This window comes from Symphalangus syndactylus, chromosome 24 (genome assembly GCF_028878055.3).
Source record: "Symphalangus syndactylus isolate Jambi chromosome 24, NHGRI_mSymSyn1-v2.1_pri, whole genome shotgun sequence".
Lineage (NCBI taxonomy): Eukaryota > Metazoa > Chordata > Mammalia > Primates > Hylobatidae > Symphalangus > Symphalangus syndactylus.
This window is the reverse complement of record NC_072446.2, coordinates 9,129,617-9,152,987: the sequence shown is the minus strand read 5'-3', so window position 1 is coordinate 9,152,987 and position 23,371 is coordinate 9,129,617. Positions and strand designations below refer to the sequence as shown.

Here is a 23,371-nt window from a genome sequence, read left to right as displayed (position 1 = left end):
CATCACATCAGCACCACCATCACCACCACCATCACCACCATCACCATCATCACTATCACCACCACCATCACCACCACCACCATCATCACCATCATCACCATCACCATCACCACCATCACATCACCATCACCATCACCACCATCATCACCATCATCACATCAGCACCATCACCATCACCACCATCATCACATCACCACCACCATCACCACCATCACCATCATCACTATCACCACCACCATCACCACCACCACCACCATCACCATCACCACCATCATCACCATCATCACCATCACCATCACCACCACCATCACATCACCATCACCATCACCACCATCATCACCATCACATCAGCACCATCACCATCACCACCATCACATCACCATCACCATCATCACCATCATCACCACCACCATCATCACATCACCACCATCATCACCATCATCACCATCACCACCATCATCACCATCATCACCATCATCACATCACCACCATCATCATCACCATCATCACCATCACCACCACCACCACCATCATCACCACCACCACCATCACCATCACCACCACCATCACCAACATCACCACCATCACCACCACCATCACATCACCACCATCACCACCATCACCATCACCACCATCACCACCATCATCACCATCACCATCACCACCACCATCATCACCATCACCATCATCACCATCACCATCATCACCACCATCACCACCACCACCATCACCATCATCACCACCACCATCACTACCATCACATCATCATATCACCATCACCACAACCACCATCACCATCACCACCAACATCATCATCACCATCACCACCATCACCACCATCATCACCATCATCACCATCATCACATCACCACCATCATCATCACCATCATCACCATCACCACCACCACCACCATCATCACCACCACCACCATCACCATCACCACCACCATCACCACCACCATCACCAACATCACCACCATCACCACCACCATCACCATCACCACCACCACCATCACATCACCACCATCACCACCATCACCATCACCACCATCACCATCACCACCACCACCATCACCATCACCACCACCATCATCACCATCACCATCATCACCACCATCACCACCACCACCATCACCATCATCACCACCACCATCACTACCATCACCACATCATCATATCACCATCACCACAACCACCATCACCATCACCACCAACATCATCATCACCATCACCACCATCACCACCATCATCACCATCATCACATCACCACCATCATCATCACCATCATCACCATCACCACCACCACCACCATCATCACCACCACCACCATCACCATCACCACCACCATCACCACCACCATCACCAACATCACCACCATCACCACCACCATCACCATCACCACCACCACCATCACATCACCACCATCACCACCATCACCATCACCACCACCACCATCACCATCACCACCACCATCATCACCATCACCACCATCACCATCACCATCATCACCACCATCACCACCACCACCATCACCATCATCACCACCACCATCACTACCATCACCACATCATCATATCACCATCACCACAACCACCATCACCATCACCACCATCATCATCACCATCATCACCATCATCACCATCACCACCATCACCACATCATCACATCACCATCACCACAACCACCATCACCATCACCACCACCATCACCATCACCATCATCACCATCACCACCATCATCACCATCACCACCATCATCACCACCACCATCACCATCATCATCACCATCACCACCATCATCACCATCACCACCACCATCACCATCATCACCATCACCACCATCATCACCATCACCACCATCATCACCACCACCATCACCATCACCATCATCACCATCACCACCATCATCACCACCACCATCACCATCACCATCATCATCACCACCACCATCATCACATCACCATCACCATCTGCCACCTGCCTCCAGGAGCACTGCAGCCTCGCCAGCCAGCCCACTTTGGGCTCTGTGTCCAGGGATATGGGGGCTGGACCCCTCTCCTGAGGCCGGCAGAGGCTCCATGCCAGGGTAGGTGGCAGGGCTGGCACAGGGGAACCAGGAGAGGCTGCTGGCTTCACCATCTTAGCTACAGCAGCCCATTCCCCTGAGCCTCCTGGCCTGGGCAACAGTGGCTCGCATGGCCGGCCCACCATGTCCTCCAGGGTCAGCAGCATCTATTCTGGCAGCCAGCAGGGCTGGAGAATCTTGGGACTGCTGAGGCCCTCCCCCACCCTCTCTGAGCATAAGGACACAGATGTGAAAAGGGTGCCCACTGCAGTCAGCACTCAACCCCCACAGCGTCCAGGGAGGGAGAGGCGCCACCGGGGACTGACCCCTGCCTGTTCTGCAGACAAAGCCACCACCCTGCCAGGGCTCAAGAGGGAAGAAAATGGGGAGGGGGCCGTTTGAGCAAATAAGCCCACCCGTGACCAGGGTGGAGGGACAGCACAGTCTGGCAGGATGGGGTCTCGGTCACTGGGGGGCCTGGGGCCCCTGGAACTCAGCATGTGTGGCCACAGCCACTCTCCGGGTCCCCCGGACAGCGGCCGCCGCAAGCCGCAGCTTAAACAACCAGCAGGCAGGTGACTAGCACGATGTATTGATCCAGGCACTAAAAACCCAGGAAAGAAGACACCCAACCACAGAGCCAAGGGTTCGCGGCAGGAAGGTGGGGGTGGCAGGGGCCGAAATGGCCTGGCCTGGCCTTTTGAAAAAGCAGCTTTCTGGAGACAGATGACAAAGATGGCCCAAGTCACGGGAAGAAGCACCGAGAAGAAAGGGGAGGGAGGCTCGTTCACACCTGATGGGCTCCAGCCAGAGCCACCACTGACCTCCATCCCTCCACCCAGGGCTCTCGGAGCAAACCCCAGGCAGTGGTGGGGCCCAGTCTGGGCCAGGACCCTCGCTGGCTGGGGGCGCCCACCGCCAGCCTCGGCGCCGTGACTCACCTTGCTGTGGGCATAGACCACAGAGCCCAGCAGCTTCCAGGTGCCTCCCCGCCGGTCCATGCGGATCATCCGCAGAATCTGCAGGAAGCGCAGGCTCCGGAGCGCAGATGTGGCAAAGACGTTGCCCTGGGAGCCGGCGGCCAGCACCGCGATGGAGGCGATGAGCACCATGATGTCTACGAAGCGGGCGTGGAGCTGGTGAGCTGGTGGGCCGCCCCTGCACCCGCTTGGAGAAAACCCCCCACCCCGGGTTCCAGGAGGATATGCAGAGGGGCGGGAAGGTGTGTGCCCAGTGCCTGGTGTGGGCTCTGTCAGGCCCCAGGAAGGACATTACTATCGTCCACCCTGCCTGTAGGGCCCAGGATGGGCAGCCCAGCGCCACATCCCTCTTCCTGACATTTGGGCCGAGTTAACCACAGGCTCTGACTCCAAGTCAGCAGGTGAAAAGAAACTTCCAGAAGGAACCAGTCCTGCCCAGCCTCTCCGGCCCACGCAGACACCCCAGCTCCCCCCAAGGCTAAGTCCGTCCCTGGGTGCCTGGCCCTGATTCTAGCAATGCCACCCCCACCAGGCCTCACCAATCACACAGAACGGCTTCCGGGCAAACTTGAGCCGCCCCCTCCAGCCACGGTACCGGCAGCAGCAGCCTGCGGCCCAGATCCGCACGAAGTACTCCACGCCAAACACCACGATAGTCACGATTTCCTGCAGGGGAGGAAAGCTGAGGCCACCTCGAGGCCTGGGGGAGGGCCTGGGGGCCCAGCCTGGACACCCACAGGGGCAGTTCTGGCCCAGGGACCAAGCCACAGGGCAGGAGGCCCCCAATGGAAACTGCAAGCTTTGACTGACCCCCAAAGGGCCCCCAACCCTCTCCAGCTTCTGGGCAGGAAGGGTTGGGCCCTCTGGAAGCCCTGCATCCGGGGACACAGCTGAGCAGGAACACCATGGGGCCACCATCCCCACCTCCCTGTCTGAGCTGAGGGCTCTATCTGGGATAGGGAACCCTGTCTGAGCTGGGGGACCCTGTCCGAGCTGGGGGACCCTGTCCGAGCGGGGGGACCCTGTCCGAGCCGGGGGGACTCTATCTGAGCTGGGGGCCCCTGTCTGAGCTGGGGGACCCTGTCTGAGCTGTGGGGGGCACCTGTCTGAGCTGGTTGGGGAGCTGCCCTGTCCGAGCTGGGGGACTCTATCTGAGCTGGGGGACCCTGTCTGAGCCAGTGGGGGACCTGCCCTGAGTTGGGGGGTGCACACCAGGGCTGAGCTGAGGGAAGGCCCCAGGTAACTGCAAAGGGGGCCACAGTCTCCACCCAGACCTTGGGCAGCCCCAGGACAGAGGAGCAGGGCGGGCAGTAGAGGGAGGTGCATTTGGATGGGGACCAGTCTCCTCGAGGGCCCCCCACCTCGTTACCAACAGCAACACAGGAACTGCACTCCCGTTGCCATGGTGCCCACCCTGCCCTGGCACAGGGTTGCTGCAAGCGTCACAGCCCCCACCCCGACGCCCACGTCTGCCGTCTGCTGGGGACGCCCCACAGCTCCAGCTCCAGAGATAAAGTGGGGATGGGAAAGGGAGGGTGGGCCCACCCAGGGTGGGAGCGATGGAGGCGGGGCTGTCAGCCACTGTGAGGTCACCAGGAGGGGTGAGGTGAGGGCTGAGTTACAGCCACGGTGGGGCTGGGGCATAGCCCGGGCTGTGGGGCTGGGGGTAGGTGGGAACTGACAGGGCACAAAGACATGGCCAGAGCTGGGGCCGGGGGTGTCAGAGGCCCTGTAGTAACAGAACGGAGGACAGACGCCCAGGCAGCTCCAGCTCCTTCCTGGGCCCTTCCAGCCCCCGCCCTCACGCGGGGCTCACCAGGATGTAGAGGGCCCCCTCCGAGCTCTTCTCATACTCCTTGATGGTGGAAAACACAGACAGCACGAGGCAGGAGAAAACCAGGAGGAACCTGGGGGCAGGGAACGCATGCTCAGCCAGGCCGCAGCAGGGCACCAGCATGGCCGCGTCTCCAGAACGCAGGACCCCACTCCCCACCCACCCCACCAGAGCCCACTTGGGCCAGAGGGCACCCCCACAGCCACCTCCCGGGACCCCGAGCTCCACAGAGGCACCGTGCGCAGCTGCCTCCTCCAGGACGCACCCCCCTCTCCACTCTGGCCCCGGCCGCCTCTGTCTGGTTTCAGCCTGGCAGCCTCATCCTTTGGCAACGACTCCAAAACTCTCAGAGTCAAATGGGAACAGCAAGGCCCGCCCATCAACTGCTACAAACACAGGAACAAGCAAAACCCCTGGGGCAGAAGGCACCCGATCAGCCTTCCCTTCTCCTCACTCTCGGCCACCTCCTCCAGACCCCAACGCAGAGGGCTTCTCTCTGCCAGTTAAATCCGGAGCCAAGCAACAAGAGCTCCTCGGATCACCTTCTTTCTGGCCTCATCCTGGCTGCCAGGAGGCTCAGTTTCTCCTTCCTCCCGGGTTGCAGGCACCTCCTCCCGCCAGTGACTTCCACCGTGATTGCTCTTCCCATCCACGTCCCACGCGATTACCTCACTCACTGATCCTTCTTCAATTTCCCCTCAGATGCTCAAGTTCACGCCCCACCAAAATTCCCCCAAATGCATGTGGGTTTTTTTGTTTTGTTTTTTTGTTTGTTTGTTTTGTTTTGTTTTGTTTTGAGACAGAGTTTCACTTGTCGCGCAGGCTGGAGTGCAATGGCATGATCTTGGCTCACTGCAACCTCCACCTCCCGGGTTCAAGCAATCCTCCTGCCTCAGCCTCCAGAGTTGCTGGGATCACAGGCGCGCGCCACCACACCAGGCTAATTTTTGTATTTTTTAGTGGAGATGGGGTTTCATCATATTGGCCAGGCTGGTCTCGAACACCTGGGCTCAAGTGATCCTCCCGCCTCGGCCCCTCAAAGGGCTGGGATTACAGGCGTGAGCCACCATGCTCGGCCCAAATGCATGACTTTTTCTCAGCCCTGCATCCTCCTCTGATACACACAACTGCTACACTTGCTCCCTTGCCCACCCCAGGAAGCTGCAGACAGGAGGAGCCCACTAGCCCCCAAAGACCCTGCCGTGGGAACCCGGCTTGTGGCTGTAACAAGGCCCAGAAGAGACATAGAAGATCTCCCAGCTCTTCCTGGAAGCAAAGCTGTGCCACCCAGAGTCTCGAGCCGCCGCTTTGGCAGGATAGCCAACTCCCGCGTGCTGAAGTCACTGAATGCACACCAGAGGGAAACCCACTTCGCAGGAAGCAAATGCTTTGTCTCATTTACATTTTTCGCAGGTGTTCTGGGATGTGAAGGGGACGTGTCCAACGTCCAGGTCCTTCGTCACAGCCATAAAGGAGGCCGTGCGTGGGACACGCCCTCATTCCAGGCAATATGAGAGACGCCTTCACCGTGACCGTGTTGCTGCCTCTCATTCCAACGGTGCTCAGAACCAGGAGCCAGCGGGGACGGAGTCACAGAGCAGCCGCTTCCCCGTGTCCACGCCCCTGTGCTGTCTTCACACTCGCCATCACCTTGCACACCCGGCAGCACCGCATGGCCGCCACAGAGCCTGTGGGGCCCTCCTGTGTCTCAAACCCGAGCCCTTCCCCGGCGCCCACATCCAGGTGGGTGTCAAGGGAGGGAGATTTCCCCACACTCAGGATCTCCTTCTCTCTGTTCCGGAAGCAGTGCCACAGTCCAGCCTCAGTTCCGGGCACTGTCCCCACTCTCCTCTCCCCACTCCCACAGAGGAAATATTCCCTGGACGCCCTGACCCACAGGGCTGAGACGCTGGGCACAGGCACGGGCATCCTGGGGGATCCCTCCAGCCCGGACACGCCTCCCTTGACCTGCTGGGCCGGGGCGCTGGCCACAGGCATTGGCATCCTGGGGGGTCTCTCCAGCCTGGACACGCCCACCCCTGACCTGCTGGGCCTGGGCGCTGGGCTGGAGCGCTGGGCTGAGATGCTGGGCTGGGGCGCTGGGCCGAGACGCTGGGCACAAGCATGGGCATCCTGGGGGGTCCCTCCAGCCCGGACACGCTCCCCCGACCTCCTGGGCCGAGACACTGGGCCAAGACACTGGGCACAGCACGGGCACGGGTATCCTGGGGAGGGCCTCTCCAGACTGGTCACGCCCCCTCATCATCGGAGCTTCGGGGCATCACAGCACCTGTCTAGACCCACCCCTCCTGTCTCAGCCTTGCAATTTCCTTTCCAGTCTGGGGGTGCAGGGGTGCCCATGGGATCGAGGCTGGCCAACCATGGCCAGTGAGTGGTGGCCCCAGAACCTCTGCTGGAACTACCAGGAATAAGGCACCCCCTTCCCACAAAGGTTGTCAACTAGGAGGAGACAGGCCTGGGGCACTGGCAGGAGGACAGGTGGGCACAGGAAAACCTGCCTGATGATGAGGTCACAACGAGGAAGGCAGCACCGAGGGATGGGAGAAGAGACCTTAAGACACATAATGTGAGCACCTGGATCCAGCTGTGCCTGAAGCCCCTTGGACTTCCATTCCTTACAACACTTTGGATTCCTTTTCTGCCCCTTGCAAATAAAAGACCCTGGCCTTTCAGGCTATGAGCAGCTGACGGACATGGGTGTGTCCCTGCTCTGAGCCCACGCCTGACTCCACCATGCTGTGGCCACATGCTACTCCGACCCACAGCTCCTCCCTGGGCAGACAAGCCACACGACTGTGACACAAGCTGCCACGGATCAAAAAGGAAAAAACAAGTCCTCGGTGTGCGGAGCTATTTAGTGAGCAGAGGTCAGCGTTGGCCACAGTGCCTGGAGGGTTTGGAGGGTTTGGGGAGCAGAGGTCAGCGTTGGCCGCAGTGCCTGGAGAGTTTGAGGAGCACGGGTCAGCGCTGGCTGTGGTGCCTGGTGGGAAGAAGACCCCACTCCGCTCACAGCTTCACTGTCTTGTGGGACAGCCCCTGGGGAGCACTGCAGAGAGAGGAGGGACTCACCAAAGGCCGAGCTCCACGGCCCGGGAGAAGAGGGAGAAGCCCCAGCGTCTGAGCTCCTGGGAGAAGAAGGAAGGGGGAAGCCCCAGCATCTGCGGCTGCAGGGAGACTTCTCAGACTTTCGGCCGCAGAGGCAGAAGGACAGGGCCAGGCCATCCGGGCACAAACCCGGCGCCCCCATCACCCCAGGCTCAGGCTCTGAGCCCCCAAACCAGGACCAGCCCACTGGGTGGTGGCAGCAATTGGAGCACATAATTGTGCCCACATCTGACACACAGCGCTCAGAGCAGACCCCGTCCTGCACCATCAGTACCACCACCTGCACCCACACCCAGTGCACAGCCCTGCGCTGCCTGCGCCCCTGGAACCCGCCCGCCACCACAGGAGCTCGCTGCCTCTGCCCCCTACAGGCCCCGCACCCCCCTCACCCCGCCTCACCACCCCTCCCTCACTTACAGGCCCCACACCCCCCCCACCACTCCTCCCCCACCCCTCCCTCACCCAAAGGGACGAAGTGCCCCAAACCCTCCTCGCGCTGCTCCAGAGGGACCTAGACGGAACCCTGGCTGCCCTTCCAGAGGTCACGGCCCAGCACACATGCTGGACTAGGGCGGCCGCAGAGGCCCAGCAAGGCCACCACATATGGGGTCAGGGCTGGATCTCCCTCCCCAAGTGGTTTTACGCTTCCAGGAATAAGGCAGCACTGATGCCTGCCCGCCTCTCCCAGGGCCCTGTGGCTGCCCCAGGTGTGGGAGGCCGGGACTCCCTGAGGCAGCACTGTGTGCTGCAGTCAGCCCTGGGGGTAGAGCCCCAGAAGACCTGCTGGGAGTGGGGGAAGACCTGCTGGGGGTGGGGGAAGACCTGCTGGGGGTGGGGGAAGACCTGCTGGGGGTGGGGGAAGACCTGCTGGGGGTGGGGGAAGACCTGCTGGGGGTGGGGAAGCCAGGAGATCCCTAGCCCAGAGGTCACACAGGGTCAAGGTGGGTTCAGGGTCAGGTGGGGTCAAGGTTGAACAAGAGTGGCAGGCGCCCAGGTGAGAGCTGGCAGAGTCTGTGGAGCCGGGCTGTGGGGGCTCGGAAGCAGGGGAGGGCAGACCTGTGCAGAGAGCCCTTGGCATAACTAACTCCATCTTAGAAAAATACTCCATTTTGTCTCACGGGGCACTCTACCAAGAAAGATAAGACGTCTGTTTAAGAACCAAAAAACAAAAAAGAAGAAGAAAAACTGGCCGGGCATGGTGGCTCACGCATCAGCACTTTGGGAGGAGGCCGAGGCGGGCAGATCACTTGAGGTCAGGAGTTCAAAACCAGCCTGGCCAATATGGTGAAACTCTGTCTCTACTAAAAATACAAAAATTAGCCAGGCCTGGTGGCGGGCGCCTGTAATCCCAGCTACTTGGAAGGCTGAGGCAAAAGAATCGCTTGAACCCAGGAGGCAGAGGCTGCAGTGAGCCGAGACCAAGCCACTGCACTCCAGCCTAGGCGATAGAGCAAGACTCTGTCTCAAAAAAAAAAAAAAGAAAGACACAAATAGAAAAATGAAGACCAAGTCCAACCAGATAAGGACACATACAAGCCAGTCCTCCATGCTCAGTTCTCCCTGGAGGCCTCTGTCTTCACTGCCGCTGTCTCACAGTTGCCCAGGCCAGGCCTCTGGGCTGGTATTAACCCTCTGTCCTGTGTCTTTTTCCTCGTGATGTTAAACCTGACTTTGGGTGGAAAGTGGAACTTGACCAGATGAGCACATGGCAATGTACGGTCTGCAACACTGACCAACATGGAGTGGCCGTGACCGCAGCACGACCCAGAAGCTCTAGGGAGAAACTGCCTGCTTGGGAACTCCACATAGCTCGTGGCTTTTGTGATTGAAACAGCATCAATAAAAGCCTGACCTGTGGAAAGACACAAACCCCTGTGGACCTCGTGTCAAGCCCGTCCTGTGTGCAAAGTGCCTCCAGGACCCGGGGCCTCGGGCAAGCTCCCTTCAGCCAAGAACAAGAGGGTGACCGTGCTGTTCCAGGCTCGATTCACAACGGACACCCCCACGGCTTCCCTCTGTCCGGACCCAGTCATCTCCCCAACGAACACCCTCTGGATGTGGGGAGGCCGGCATGGCCCCCTGCAGTCCCCCTCCCACTCGCTAGAGACCCCCAAGTCCAGGCAGCCTGAGTCCTCCGGCCTGGGCAGGCGCAGTCCCCATAGCTCCGCCTTCCGACTCCCCAGCAGCGGCCTCTGCTGCACGGCCCAGGGCATCCAGGGCAGGGAAGGCGGGGCACAGGGTGGTCCTCCCGAGATCTGCCCCAGGAAGGACCACGGCCATGTTTCAGAAGCACCCAGGACCATGCGGTCTGAAGCAGAGGTGGAGGCTTCGGGCACAGGCGGCCCGGCCAAGGTCAGCCCCACCACCTGCCCATCCCAGCACCAGAGCCAACTGAGGCCTGGCACTGTGCAGCCACAGGCAGTGTGGCAGAAACTGTGCCTTTGAAAGCTCTGGCCACCGAGCACCCAAACCAAACATGAAGGCACAGGCGCCAAAGCCACATTTTAAAGCATCTCATGTGAAAACTGTCGGCATCTCTAGCGTGAGCCCAAGTTCAGATTCTCCCCACACACCCCCTGAGGACATCGCAGCCCCACGCCACTGAGAAGCTGTAATCCAGTGCCTGCCTCTGCGCTGAGGGCAGCAGGCTGGAAACTCGGCACGACTTCCATGTTGCCATCTTGAGGAAAATCCTTTTTCTTCCGGAAACCTCAGTCTTTGCTCTCAAGGCCTCAGCTGCTGGGACGAGGCCCACCCCCATGGCAGAGGGTTACTAGCTTCACTTGAAGTCCGCTGAGCTAAGTGTTCATGCCGGAAAACCCCTGCACAGCAGCATCGAGGCAGGTGCGTGGCCACCAGCCGGGCACCGTGACGCGGCTGAGTGGATGCATAAAGTGGGCATCACGGGCTGGGAGAGGACACAGGGGCCTCGGCCAGAGGCCTGGGCCTGCAGCAGGAACGGGCTGATTCAGCGGTGCAGGCACAGAACACCCTGACTGATGTTCAAGGGCAGTGGTGGGGAGAGCCAGGTCTCTCGCCGGCAGCTCGGCTCCAGGGCAGGTCCAGGCCACACACCCGCCCAGGACCCCACCAGCCGGCCTGCAGCCACAGAGAGAGGCCCCACCAGGACCCGCCTCGTGGGAACCAGGAACCTCCACACAGGACAGCCAGAACACCTCGGCCCCGGACGACAGGCCAGCCAGAGCTCCGGCTGCAGGGGCAGGGGTTGGGGCGGGGGCTTCCAGGAAGAAGAGTCCCTGCAGGCTGAGGGGAGGGTCCAGGGCCGCATGAGAAGCTCGAAGTGCAGCACTGCGTGTGGAGGCTGGGCGGGTCCAAGAGCCATCGCCTGCCCCACGCTGCACCCCTCCCCACCACCCCCAAGACCACAAGCCACAGCCGGGCCCTGCCCTATCCAGCTGCCGCCCCGCAGTGGACATCAGCACAGCAGCACCAGGAAGGTCCTGTGTTGGGCACCCCAGGAGACAGCGGTCCTCCGCCCGCCCCCACAGGCTCACGGCTTCCAGCTCGAAGGCACTGGCCCTGAGGCACGGTCGCCAGGGGGCACTCGGCCCCTCCCACGTGTGCGACCCAGAGACCTCCGCCCAGACCCCGAAGCTCCCGGCTCCAGGCAGGGGCGCTGGCAGCGGTGCTGAGGCCCAGGCAGACAAACCACACGCAAGGGACGTCCCATTTCCAAGCCGCGATTAATTTCCTGTGCTTGTTGGCCAAGTTCTTCAATTAACTGAGCCCTGGGAAAAATGCGCAGACATCTCGTGCGCCTTCTGCGGGCGATTCTCTGTCTGCCTAACGGGGTTTTCTCTGGACTCTCAGCGGGGTGGGAGCAGGGGAGGACGGGGGGTCCCTGGCTTCCTAGTCAGGAGCCCAGAGACTTGGGAGGCAGGAGGGGCACAGCGGGGACACAGAGGGCATCACACATCACAGGAGGGGCTCAGGGACCCAGCTCAGCCCAGCAGAGCCACGCACATAATCCTGTGCGCTTCCCGGAGGAGGCGTATACAGGGGCAGGGGGGCTACAGGGTACAGAGGAGTTGGCCACAAGGGGAGAAGGGGAAGGGCTTTCCCAGCAGAGGGAGGAGCAGGTGGGGAGGCCTGGAGAGAAGGGCAGGCGCGGCCGGGCGTGGTGGCTCACACTTGTAATCCCAGCACTTTGGGAGGCCGAGGCGGGCGGATCACGAGGTCAGGAGATCGAGACCACGGTGAAACCCCGTCTCTACTAAAAATACAAAAAAATTAGCCGGGCGTGGTGGCGGGCGCCTGTAGTCCCAGCTACTCGGAGAGGCTGAGGCAGGAGAATGGTGTGAACCCGGGAGGCGGAGCTTGCAGTGAGCCGAGACTGCGCCACTGCACTCCAGCCTGGGTGACAGAGCGAGACTCCGTCTCAAAAAAAAAAAAAAAAAAAAAAGAGAAGGGCAGGCGCATCCACGTCCCACCGAGGATGAGGCTGACCACACTTGAGAACAGCGTGGGGTGGGGACAAGGACAGCCCCACGGACGAATTCTGAGTCCTCGGTGCCGCATCGAGGAAGGCAGCTCCTCGGGCTGCACGGAACCTTCCTCTAAATTAAAAAAGAACGAGGCCCAGATCCCGAATGTTCAGGATTCAGCCTGCTTCCTAAGGTGGCTCCGACCAGGCATCCCAGAGCATTCCAGAAACCCCAGAGACAGAATGCACCTGGATGCGGCCGAGATCTGCGGCTCCTCCCAGCAGGCATGGACCGGGAGGAATAAAGCCAGAATTCAGGGAGAAGATGAATCTCGCAGCCAGGCCCTCAGAAGGCTCCGGCTCCTTCCAGCTCAGCTTCCGCCCATCTGCCCCCGCCTCCCCAGCCCGCAGACCCTGCAGGGAGGAAGCCACTGCCCCTCCCGCCGCAGCCCCACCCGGAAAGTGCAGGCAACAGCTCTGAGTTTTGTTTTTTAAGTTTTTGGAACAGATGGCACAGATGGCGCTGCCGGGGGCGGCCGGTGCAGAGGAGGCAGAGAGACGGACGCGCGAGAAGAGCCGCGGAGGAGGGAGGAGGCGGCACGGGGTGCGTCTGGGCCCGTCTGGGGGACGCAAAGATCCCGGTGCCTCGGCCGTGGCTCCAGGCCCCGGGACAGACCAGGGAAGAAACCTCCAAACTGCAGATCGTTCCCAAACGCGCTGGCCAGCCGTCCAGTCAGCCGAACGGTGGGGAAGACACAGGGGCTTCCAGGCCTCCGCCCACACACCGCGGTGTCCCCAAGACATCCACACTCATGCCCATCTTAGAGAAGGGGAAACTGAGGCTCACTGAGGCGGGTGAGGGCCTCTGCCTCCGAACCAGGGGAGGGAGAGGGCGGTAGGAGACCCCTGATGGCATCCCCCAGGCCTCGGGAGAGGAGGCTCCCCGGGAACACTGGGACCCACTCCCTGCCCATGCGGCCTCAGGGTCCCAGGCACGACGAGCGTCCAGATGTGGGACACTCCCTGAGGGCCAGCCACCAGGGGCCTCCCGGGACGGGGCCATCACCACCTCGGACCCAGGCCCACGGTGTGGGTACAGCCCCTCCTGCACTAAGCTGGGGAACACAGCCCACCGCAGGGCACTCAGCTGGGGTCTCACTGGCTCGGCAAGGGCTGCCCGTCCCCTCCTGCCCAGGCAGCGGCCAAGTCTGCAGGGAAAGAAAGAAGAGACTTCCTACGGGAGGATGAGGGGAGGACGGCGGGAGGACGATGGGAGGACGGTGGGAGGACCGGGCAGCTTCTCTGCAGCCCAGAATTACAACACAAAGGGTTTCAAAGCTAATTGTGATAATGGGTTCAACTTCAGGAGCTTCCCTGGCAGCCGTTGCCAAGGAGACGAGACAAGTAGCTGGTCCCCAGCCCCAGATTCGGGGAAAGAGTCAAGGTGGGGGCGGGGAGGACCCACAGAGCCCTGGCACCCACGACTGAGCAGAGAGGCAGGGGGACACCTGGACCGCGGGCGTCGGCTGGGGCTCACCACACGTCCCTGACGCACAGCCCAGCTCCGTGCCCATCAGACGGCCCCAGATCACAAGAGAGGCCATGGCGGGGATCAGGCACCCCGAATGCAGCCACAGCCTGAGCGTGGAACAGCGGGGGGGTGTCCCCTCCTCGGAACTGGGACCCAAGTGCAAAGAGGAGAAGTTGGGGCAGGGAGGGGCCCGTGGGAGGGACCAAAGGGTCACCAGGCCAGAGGGGTGCCCAGTTAAGGCCAGACCACAGTCCTGGGGCCCCACCGCCCAGTTAAGGCCGGACCACAGTCCTGGGGCCCCCACCGCTGGCACCCTCAGGCCTTGAGATGCAGAAGCTCCACTGCTCACGGGGCCCCCACCTCCAGGAGACTCCTGCGCTCACGGACACCCCACTTCCGGGAGACTCCTGTGCTCACGGACCCCCCACTTCCAGGAGACTCCTGTGCTCACGGGCCCCCACCTCCGGGAGACTCCTGTGCTCACGGACCCCCCACCTCCGGGAGACTCCTGTGCTCACGGACCCCCCACCTCCGGGAGACTCCTGTGCTCACGGACCCCCCACCTCCGGGAGACTCCTCTATTCACGGACCCCCCCACCTCCGGGAGACTCCTCTATTCACGGACCCCCCACCTCCGGGAGACTCCCGCGTTCACGGACCCCCCACCTCCGGGAGACTCCCGCGCTCACGGACCCCCCACCTCCGGGAGACTCCCGCGCTCACGGACCCCCCACCTCCGGGAGACTCCCGCGCTCACGGACCCCCCACCTCCGGGAGACTCCCGCGCTCACGGACCCCCCACCTCCGGGAGACTCCTGTGCTCACGGACCCCCCACCTCAGGGAGACTCCTCTATTCACGGACCCCCCACCTCCGGGAGACTCCTGTGCTCCTGGGTCTCCCCTGCCTTCCTCCCCAGTCTGGTTGAAGGGGATGTTTCTCTTCTGGGAGGTTGAAGGGGATGTTTCTCTTCTGGGAGGTTGAAGGGGATGTTTCTCTTCTGGGAGGTTGAAGGGGCTATTTCTCCTCTGGGAGGTTGAAGGGGATATTTCTCCTCTGGGAGGTTGAAGGGGATATTTCTCCTCTGGGAGGTTGAAGGGGATGCTTCTTTTCTGGGAGGTTGAAGGGGATGCTTCTTTTCTGGGAGGTTGAAGGGGCTATTTCTCCTCTGGGAGGTTGAAGGGGATATTTCTCCTCTGGGAGGTTGAAGGGGATGCTTCTTTTCTGGGAGGTTGAAGGGGATATTTCTCTTCCGGGAAAGCAGGACACAGGCGCCGCCCCCGCTCCTCACTCGCTTCATGCACTTGGGGACGAGGACTCGCCGCAGGAGGGGTCAGGGTCCCCGGAGGTCAGTCCCACAGCCAGCCCCCTCGCTCTGTGACCCTGGATCCTCTGGTCAGGCCCCGTCCCCAGAGGCTGACTCCAACTTGGCCCGGGCTGTTCATTTCATCTTGCGTATTTAGTTAAATGAAAACGGAACACGGGAAGGATGGGCGGGCAGGAGGGGAGGCGTCGCCGCCTCACTGCCACCCTCATCCCCTGCCACAGACAGAGCCGGGTTGGGTCAGGAGGGGCCCGACATCAAGACCCCACCCCCAGCCCCACGGGCTAAGCTTCTCAGCACACCCACGACCTGCCAGGAGGGAAGCAGCCCTACAGTCAGGAAGACCCTCACGTGCCCATTGCACAGTTGGGAAAACAGAGGCTCTAACGAGACTCTCAGAGGCCCACGAGCAGACTGGCTGGAGCAGGCTGGCTGCACAGCCCCCACCACGCCCCGCTCTCCCACTGCAGGGGGTCCTGGGGGGTCCCATGCAGCCTCCTCAGGCAGAAATTCCCTGTCCAGAATAAAGTCCATGCTGATGAGGCTGCACCTCCCCGGGGCTGAGCAGGAAGCCAGCGTGAGGCCGGAGCAGGCACCAGGTCCAGGACGGCTCGAGCCTCCCTGGGGACCCCACTCGCCTCGTCCATTAGGCGGCCGCTGCGCTGCAACCTGGAATCTAATTTCACCATCTAATGAACTGCTCTGTTTCCAGGACCCACGCCACCTCCCACCTCGGAAGTGACGGGCACGGGCGCTGCTGACAGAGTCCAGGCGTGAACCAGGCATGAACCAAGCGTGATGGATCACCGCAGACCTCCGGGGCTGGAGGGGACACGGGCCATGCTCCTGCAGAGCTGCACACAGAGACCTCTCGCGTGGAGCCGCCCCACGCTGAGCACTGCGTGGCTTGTACCTGCCAGGCCAGAGTCCACCCTCATTCGGAGCTTGCGGCAGCACCCACCTGAGCCTAAGGCCATGGGGCAGGGATGGGAGGTGGCCCAGGTGGGACCAAGCCTCCCAAACACTGGGTGCTCAATTGGACCCTGACAGGACACAGGTCAGGAAGTCTCAGGCCATCAGAAGGCCCAGCTGCTGGCCTGCTGCTCACGGCCTCCAAACGGGCTAAGCCTGCCTGTGCCCACCTGTGCCCAGCTGGCACCTACAGCCTCCTTCCAACATCCTGGGCAGGGAGGCGCTCTCAGGGGGCTCTCGATGCCCCACACTGACCACGGCCCCAGGATGGCCACTTCCTTCAGCCAGCTGCGGCTCCCTCGGGAACGGGAGCAGAGGAGCTGGAGACGGGGGTCCTGCGCACCTGCACGTTGCTCCCTAATCACTCCCGCAGCAGATGCCCAAGGCTCACAGGGACCACCCCCCCCCAGCCCCAGCATTGCTGCAGCAACCACGGGTCCTTCCAGGGCCTTCGCCCCAGCCCAGAAAGAGGGGGCGTCTGCCATGCACCCCAGGGGCTCTGGGAGCTGCAGCTGTGGGCGGACTCCCAGGCCCTGGAAGGAAACCCGCTGGCTCAGCACGTGGTGAAATCAGCTCCCTGGGCACTGCCTCGTGACTTAGCAGCGCCTGCTCAAGGTCCCTGGAGACAGAAGTGTCACAGGGCTCATTTGTTCTCCATTAGTCACCTGTCCCACCCAGACCACAGGTGCTGGATGGAGACCCAGCAGGTACACTAAGCAGGGCTGGCCAAAGTGCCCAACCCAGCCCCATGCAGAGGTCCTGGCCCTCCCTCCCCGACCCCGCAACCTCCCTGGGCTCACAGCCCCTGGCCTGGGGTCCCCTGGACTTTGCTCTTCCTCCCAGCATGCCCTGGCTGCCCACTCTCCACTGCCCCGTTCCAACCCACTGAGCCCGCAGAGAAGCGTCCCTGTACCAGCCACTTCAATCCCAGAAGCATGCGGAGAAGCTGGGTGGGAATGGCGGCCGGCATAAGCGAGCCCCAGGCCCTGAGAACAGACCCCGCCCCAGCCCGGCCCTCGAGGCCACTGCAGTGCCTCATGGTGGATCCCATGCGACCCATCCACCCTTCTCCCCTCCTGCCCTCAGCAAACGCCCTCCCTGCCCCAGGGCCTTTGCACGTGCACTTCCTGCTGCCTGGAATCCTCTCCTACTCGTAGGTCCCAGGGCCGCCGCCTCATCCCCCAGGCTTCAATCTCAGGTCACTTTCTCTGAGAGACTGCCCGACCCTCCCTTCCCCGGGCAGCCCCCAACTCTCTCTGGTGTATTCTCTCCAGGGCCCTGAGCCCGACCGAGCACTGTCTTCCCAGGGCAGGGGTCTGCTCACTCTCCCGGAGGCAGGACCCCACATCTTCTGCTCACAGTGGCCCCAAGTGCCCAGCCCAGAACCTGCACGGAAGGGTCACCCCACATCCAGGCAGGCGGCAGCCGAGACCCCGCCCTGGCCAAGCTGAACCCGCTCAAGAGCCCGGGCTGGCAGCTGGGCCTGGGGCCCACACTCGGGCGCCACCGCACCATCTTCCGCACAGCGGGAAGAGCAAGGCGAGGGCCCCAGGAGGGGGCCTGTGTGGGTCTGGAGGGCTGAGATGAGGCGGGCACGGCCCACCCAGGGCACCTGGCCACACGTGACGCAGGCTTCGTCCCAAGAGGAATGACGTGTCCAGAGACACTCACTGCGTGTCCACAGCAGCCTCACGGCGGACGCAGCCCAACATCCAGTGGGTGGGTGGGTAGATAAACTAAGGTCCATCCCTGCGGCCACAGGAAGGATGAGGCAGCGGCCCCCAAACACAGGGAGGATGAAGGAGTACCCTAAACACGGAGGACCTGAGGGCAGGCTCGGCAAGGAGAGCCAGGCACAAAACGGCACCACGACAACAACTCCACTTACGTGAAACATCCGAAACAAACAGGCTGGGCGCGGTGGCCACGCCCATACTCCCAGAGCTTGGCGAGGCCGAGGCAGGAGAATAGCTTGGGCCTAGGAGTTCGAGACCAGCCTGGGTAACATAGTGAGACCCCATCTCTACAAATGATTTAAGTTAGCCAGATGTGGTGGGGCACCTGCAGTCCCAGCGACTCGGGAGATGGAGGTCGGGAGGATGGCCCGAGTCCAGGAGGTCCAGGCTGCAGTGAGCTGTGACTGAGACACTGCACTCCAGCCTGGGCGAAAAGAGACTGTGCCTCAAAAATAAATAAGTAAAATAAAATAACAGGCACATCACAGAAACAGGAAGGAGACCAGCAACTGCCGGGGACAGGGCGGGGTGCACGATGGCAGCGGGCAAGAATGTCCGCATGGGGTGACAAGTTTTCAAATAGGGCTGGTGGCAGCAGATCATCACTAAATCCTCCACTCCAAACGCCTCAGAATTACTCACTTTAAAATGCTATCTGTATGGCCGGGCGCAGTGGCTCACGCCTGTAATCCCAGCACTTTGGGAGGCCGAGGCGGGCGGATCACGAGGTCAGGAGATCGAGACCATCCTGGCTAACAGGGTGAAACCCCGTCTCTACTAAAAATACAAAAAATTAGCCGGGCCAGGTGGCGGGCGCCTGTAGTCCCAGCTACGCGGAAGGCTGAGGCAGGAGAATGGCGTGAACCCCGGGGGGCGGAGCCTGCAGTGAGCCGAGATCGTGCCACTGCACTCCAGCCTGGGTGAAAGAGCGAGACTCCGTCTCAAAAAAAAAAAAAAAATGCTATCTGTATGTTAGGATAAACCGTGTTGTCAAGGTCTGGGACAGCAAGCGCACGCAGGCAACCTGCCTGCCCATCAGTGGCTCTGTGCCCAGGGTGTCCTCCCACCTGTGCCTCGGTTTCTCTCTGAATAGGACAGCTTTGGGTGGGCAGAGCTAACGCTCACCACATCTTGTCCCCTCCAGACTCCTCCAGTCCACGGCGCTGTCGTCCCGGTAGGAAAGCTGGAATGTGGACAGGTGCGTTTACACTACAGGGAGCAGACGGCGCCCGGGGACCTTGTGAGCTGTGGAATCGCCCCTTCTTCTGTGGCTGAAGCTTGGCTCCGGCCCTGGCCAGTGTCCCCCTCCCAGCCCAGCCTACTCCTCCCCAAACCCGAACCCCGGAGCTTCCCTGTCATGGACACCCCCATCTCCAGCACCTTTGGGGACCCCTGCTCAGCCTGGGCTCCTGACCCTGCAGGTCCCTCCCTGGCCCTGCCCAAGCCCTTGGCAGCTTCGGGGAGCAAAGGCTTCATGAGGTTCCAGGGCAGCTGGGGTGGAGAGGGGCTCCCCTTACCCTCAACAAGGGGGCTCCTCCTGAGACATCCCACACTCCCTTCGTGGGCTCAAGCTGCCTGTTAGCCCCACCCAAAACCCATTCAGGTGCTGAGGGCACCCCAACAGTGGCGCTCCTGACTGAGGCTCCCAGCAGGCCTTCCCTCCCACAGCCCCCCCGAGACAGCCACGCCTAACCCCCTCCCAAGCAGGCCAGTGCCCTCAGCTGGTCCACGGCTCACAGCTCCAGGCCCTGGCCCCCTACAAACGTCCTAGTGAGTGCTCTCTCTCGGCCTCCACTTGCACACCTCCGGCGACGGAGGGCTCACCCCACAGAAAGAACCTCGTTCCAACACATGCCCCTCCTGGGCCAGCCTGGGTCCTCCCACTCCCCTCACCAGCCTTCCCGGCCAGGGTAGCCTCATCACCTAATCACATTCAGGCAGAGCCGGAGCCTGCAGGACAGCCCTGGATGGGACACATGTGGATTCCCCAAGCCTCACGTGGACACGTCCCCAGGACAGCCGTGGTGTTGACATCCACGCAGGGACACCACACAACACAGGGACTCTGCCGTCATCCGTGTCCACAGGCAGCTGGACAGGTGCCGTGGCAGCCCCAGGTCAGAGACAGGCTGACTACCTGGGATGTGAGACTCATCTTGCCCATGAGAAGTGTGGACCGTATGCCGTTAACACCGCAGAGGGACGGGGACTGCCTGAATCCTACTCTGTTTAGAAACGCACAGGTGGGCACAGACATCTGGAAAGAAACCAGGAAGAGCAAACGTCCTTCCCTGTTTTCCACTTTCCCAGTCTCCTGCGGTGAATGTGCTTACTTTGTAGTCAGAAGAAAATAAGCCACGACCAAACGTTTATTTAAGAAACGACGGCGGCAGGGGTCGCCAGACCCCTCGCCCTGACAGACGCAGCCCTGTCCACCCGCCGCTCAGGCCAAGGCCCCCTCACTTTCTTCACGTGATCTTAACTGAGCCCTTGGCTAATTAAATGGCACCTGTGAGAAGGGACGGTCTCAGATAAGCCGGCTCAGTGCTAATTGTAAAGGAGAGAAGCCGGCCGTGTACCTTGCCCCAGCAGCCACCCCCGCCCCGATCATTCCTTGGGCACCTCCCAAACACCAGCCCCTTCCCCATAGCTGCCCAGAGGGGAGTCAAGCCCCTGACTCTATGGCCTGGGCGGATGCCAAACAAGAATCACACAAAGGGACCCTCTGGCCACAACTGCAGCTCTTGGTCAGGACCATGGCCAGCACCGGGGCCGGCCTTCCTCCCCCATCCTCAAGAGTGGCCCCAGCGCCTAACCAGGTAGGACGGCAGAGATATCACCTACCCCAGGCAGCAGGGAGGAGGCTGCACCTACCCCAGGCAGCAGGGAGGGGATGGCACCTACCCCAGGGAACAGGGCATCTGCCCCCACATCAACCACCTGAGCAGCAGGCAGCCTAGAGTGGGGCCCCAGAGCCTCCTTTCCCTGCACACACCTTCTGTCTCCAGCCTGGACGGCTTTCCACAAAAATGTAACTTTTCAATGACAGGAAAAGTGAGCGTTAAACTTCTCTACATATTTGGTCCTTTGGGAAGAGAACATTTTTACAGCCACCAGGAAGCTTCCAGGAATTCATCCTGCAGACCTGCACCTTGTGTGAAGATGTGCACGGAGCCCCATGCAGCACCGTCTGCAGCGGCAAAGTCCTAGCACCTGCTTCAAGGTCCATCGCTGCAAACTGGTCAGAGAAGTCGTGAGCGCCCGACGGAGCCTAGAGGGGGACACGCAGGGAGAGGGGGCCACACGCACAAGGCAGGACACGGAGTGATTCCACACGTGTGATAAGGAGTGAACACACACAGACACACATGTGCTGTACCGCGGTGGAGTGAACACACACAGACACACATGTGCTGTACCGTGGCACGCATACAGAGAATGGCTCCAGGAGAGAGGCCATGGCTGACCCGGTGCAGAGATGGGGCAGTGCAGAGGGGGCAAATCATACTGGCTGGACATCATTTTGTATATTCCAGGGTTTCCGTGGGTGTCTTTTCTCTGTGTGTGTGTGTGTGTGCATGTTATGTGTGTGTGTGTGTGCATGTCATGTGAATTTGACCTATTCTGGAAGAACGGGTAAGAAGGGGGTCATCTCCCAGCTACTCAGGAGGTCAAGGCAGGAGGATCGCTCAGGCCCAGGAGTTCCAGGCTGCAGTGAGCTACAATCACACCACTGCACTCAGCCTGGGCCACAGAGTGAGACCCCTACGCTTAAAATAAATAACAGAATACGCACATCAGGCCCTGCCTGGCCCTGTCTGGTCTACAAAGGGGACTCCAGGCTGCCTCCTGCTCCGTCCTGGGGTGGCGCTCCCTGATATCCCTGCTTCCCTGACCGCCATCCTCCAGGAGAAGGAAGCCCAGCCAGCAGAGTGCTGCTGCCCTTCCCCGGGGCTCAGCCTCCAAGACAGACAAACTTTAAAGTCCCACACATGTGCCCTCTGCACCCTGAGTCCCAGCTTAGAACCCTGCACCCGCACACAGGGGCAGAAACACATTAACCAGGTGCCTCTGGCCCCCCGCCCACAGCCCCTCAGGGCAGGCATCCCAACCTCTCATCCCTGCCCGAGGCTTCTCCCCACCTCCTCCCAGGACGGGGAGCCAGGCAGAAACTGGCCTTTGGCTCCCACTCACCCTTCCCATGTTTTTTCCAAACCTAAACAGAAAAGCAAGCTCGAAAGTTCTCAGGTATTCAGCTTAGGTCCAAGGGTAAGGGTTCCATGGGGAGGAACAGAATAGAGAAGACCTGGAGGACGAGGCGGGGGCAGGCAGAGGCAGCAGACGCCTCCATGCCACGGATACAGAGGAAGAATCTAGAAGGAAGCTCCCTGCAGGCCAGGCAGCCTGGAGCCCAGCCCCTGCCACACCCCCAGGAACTGCCCGTCCGCCCCCACTGAGATGATTCAGGAATGGGAGGCTCTGAGTGTTCGTCCAACTCCCCGCCGGACTTCCTGGAGCAACCACTGCTCTCCTGTGCATCCACAAAGCCATTCCCAGCAACCCAAAAAAATTAAAGACCTAATTCTATTCAAGCTGGGTAGGCAGCAGAGCCTAATGTCAGTTCCAGAGCACGTCTGGAAAACATCCTTATCCCCAAAGCGAAGCAGCCACTGTCCGAAAACCACCACTTCCTCTGCGAGAGGCTGCCCAGCATCCCCTGTCTGGGGCCAGCACAAGCTGCTCACACTGAGCTGGGAGCTCTGGGCAGCTGGTGGCCAGGAAGACGCCTTCTCAGAGGCTGGCCTCTCCACTCGAGCCGATGTCTCCTGTGGGGGTGGAGGGGCTGCCAAGTGCCCCGAGGCCTCAGGCAGGTACCTTAGCCTCACCCACCCCAGCCCCTCACCTGGCACGGGGTCTGTGGTTTAGATGACAGAAGGGACGTGAAGCTCTGTGGAGGGCTCACATTGCCCCGTCCTCCACCACACATCATCCTGGGGACCCGCGTGTGACACCCCCACGCACGACAGCCTGCACCCCAGAGCTATGAGCCCCTTTCAAGACTGAAGCCCCCACCGGGGCCGCCTAACCCCACAGGGAGCACAGCACAGGCCCACTGCTAACAGGAGGAAGCACCTGCACGCTGGCTCCCCGACACTGGAACAGGGCCATGGCCCTGCACCCCACACTCCAGCTCCACTCTCCACAGGAAAGGGCTCCCAGAATCCAGCCACTCAGTGTGTGGGGGCAGGGGCCCTGCTGACTTAGAAACAAGTGGCACACTGATCCGCGTTCAAACGTGCCAGCCAATCAACCACAGCCCCGCGCACAGACTCTCCCTGGTGGGACTGAGGGGGGCTCCCC

The 23,371-nt window shown here is 61.2% G+C and overlaps 2 protein-coding genes across 15 annotated transcripts in view; one reads left to right on the top strand and one right to left on the bottom strand.

Annotated features, from left to right (window-relative positions):
• The window catches only part of KCNQ2 (potassium voltage-gated channel subfamily Q member 2), a 68,023-nt gene that overhangs the window by 36,851 nt on the left and 7,801 nt on the right, over nucleotides 1-23,371 (bottom strand). For all 14 annotated transcript variants that reach the window (XM_055265290.2, XM_055265292.2, XM_055265294.2 and 11 more), the window contains exons 2-4: nucleotides 4,861-4,951; nucleotides 3,584-3,710; nucleotides 3,006-3,181 (exon numbers count right to left, since the gene is read on the bottom strand). In XM_055265290.2, the coding sequence (XP_055121265.2) occupies nucleotides 3,006-3,181; nucleotides 3,584-3,710; nucleotides 4,861-4,951 (394 nt within the window). The remainder of the gene's footprint in view (nucleotides 1-3,005; nucleotides 3,182-3,583; nucleotides 3,711-4,860; nucleotides 4,952-23,371) is intronic.
• Nucleotides 14,051-15,720, top strand: LOC134735903 (uncharacterized). The gene is made up of 3 exons (XM_063634034.1): nucleotides 14,051-14,188; nucleotides 14,414-14,901; nucleotides 15,210-15,720. Exons 1-3 carry the CDS (start codon nucleotides 14,051-14,053, stop codon nucleotides 15,439-15,441), a joined length of 858 nt encoding a protein of 285 aa, XP_063490104.1. The 3' UTR covers nucleotides 15,442-15,720.

What these genes read in the sequence shown, in the direction of transcription:
- LOC134735903 (XM_063634034.1), top strand. Translation starts at nt 14,051, where the DNA reads ATGGCGGGGATCAGGCACCCCGAATGCAGCCACAGCCTGAGCGTGGAA. An exon ending in CCCGTGGGAGGGACCAAAGG is followed by an intron (nt 14,189 to 14,413) that starts GTCACCAGGCCA and finishes CCCCACTTCCAG; the next exon opens with GAGACTCCTGTGCTCACGGG. An exon ending in CTGCCTTCCTCCCCAGTCTG is followed by an intron (nt 14,902 to 15,209) that starts GTTGAAGGGGAT and finishes CTTTTCTGGGAG; the next exon opens with GTTGAAGGGGATATTTCTCT.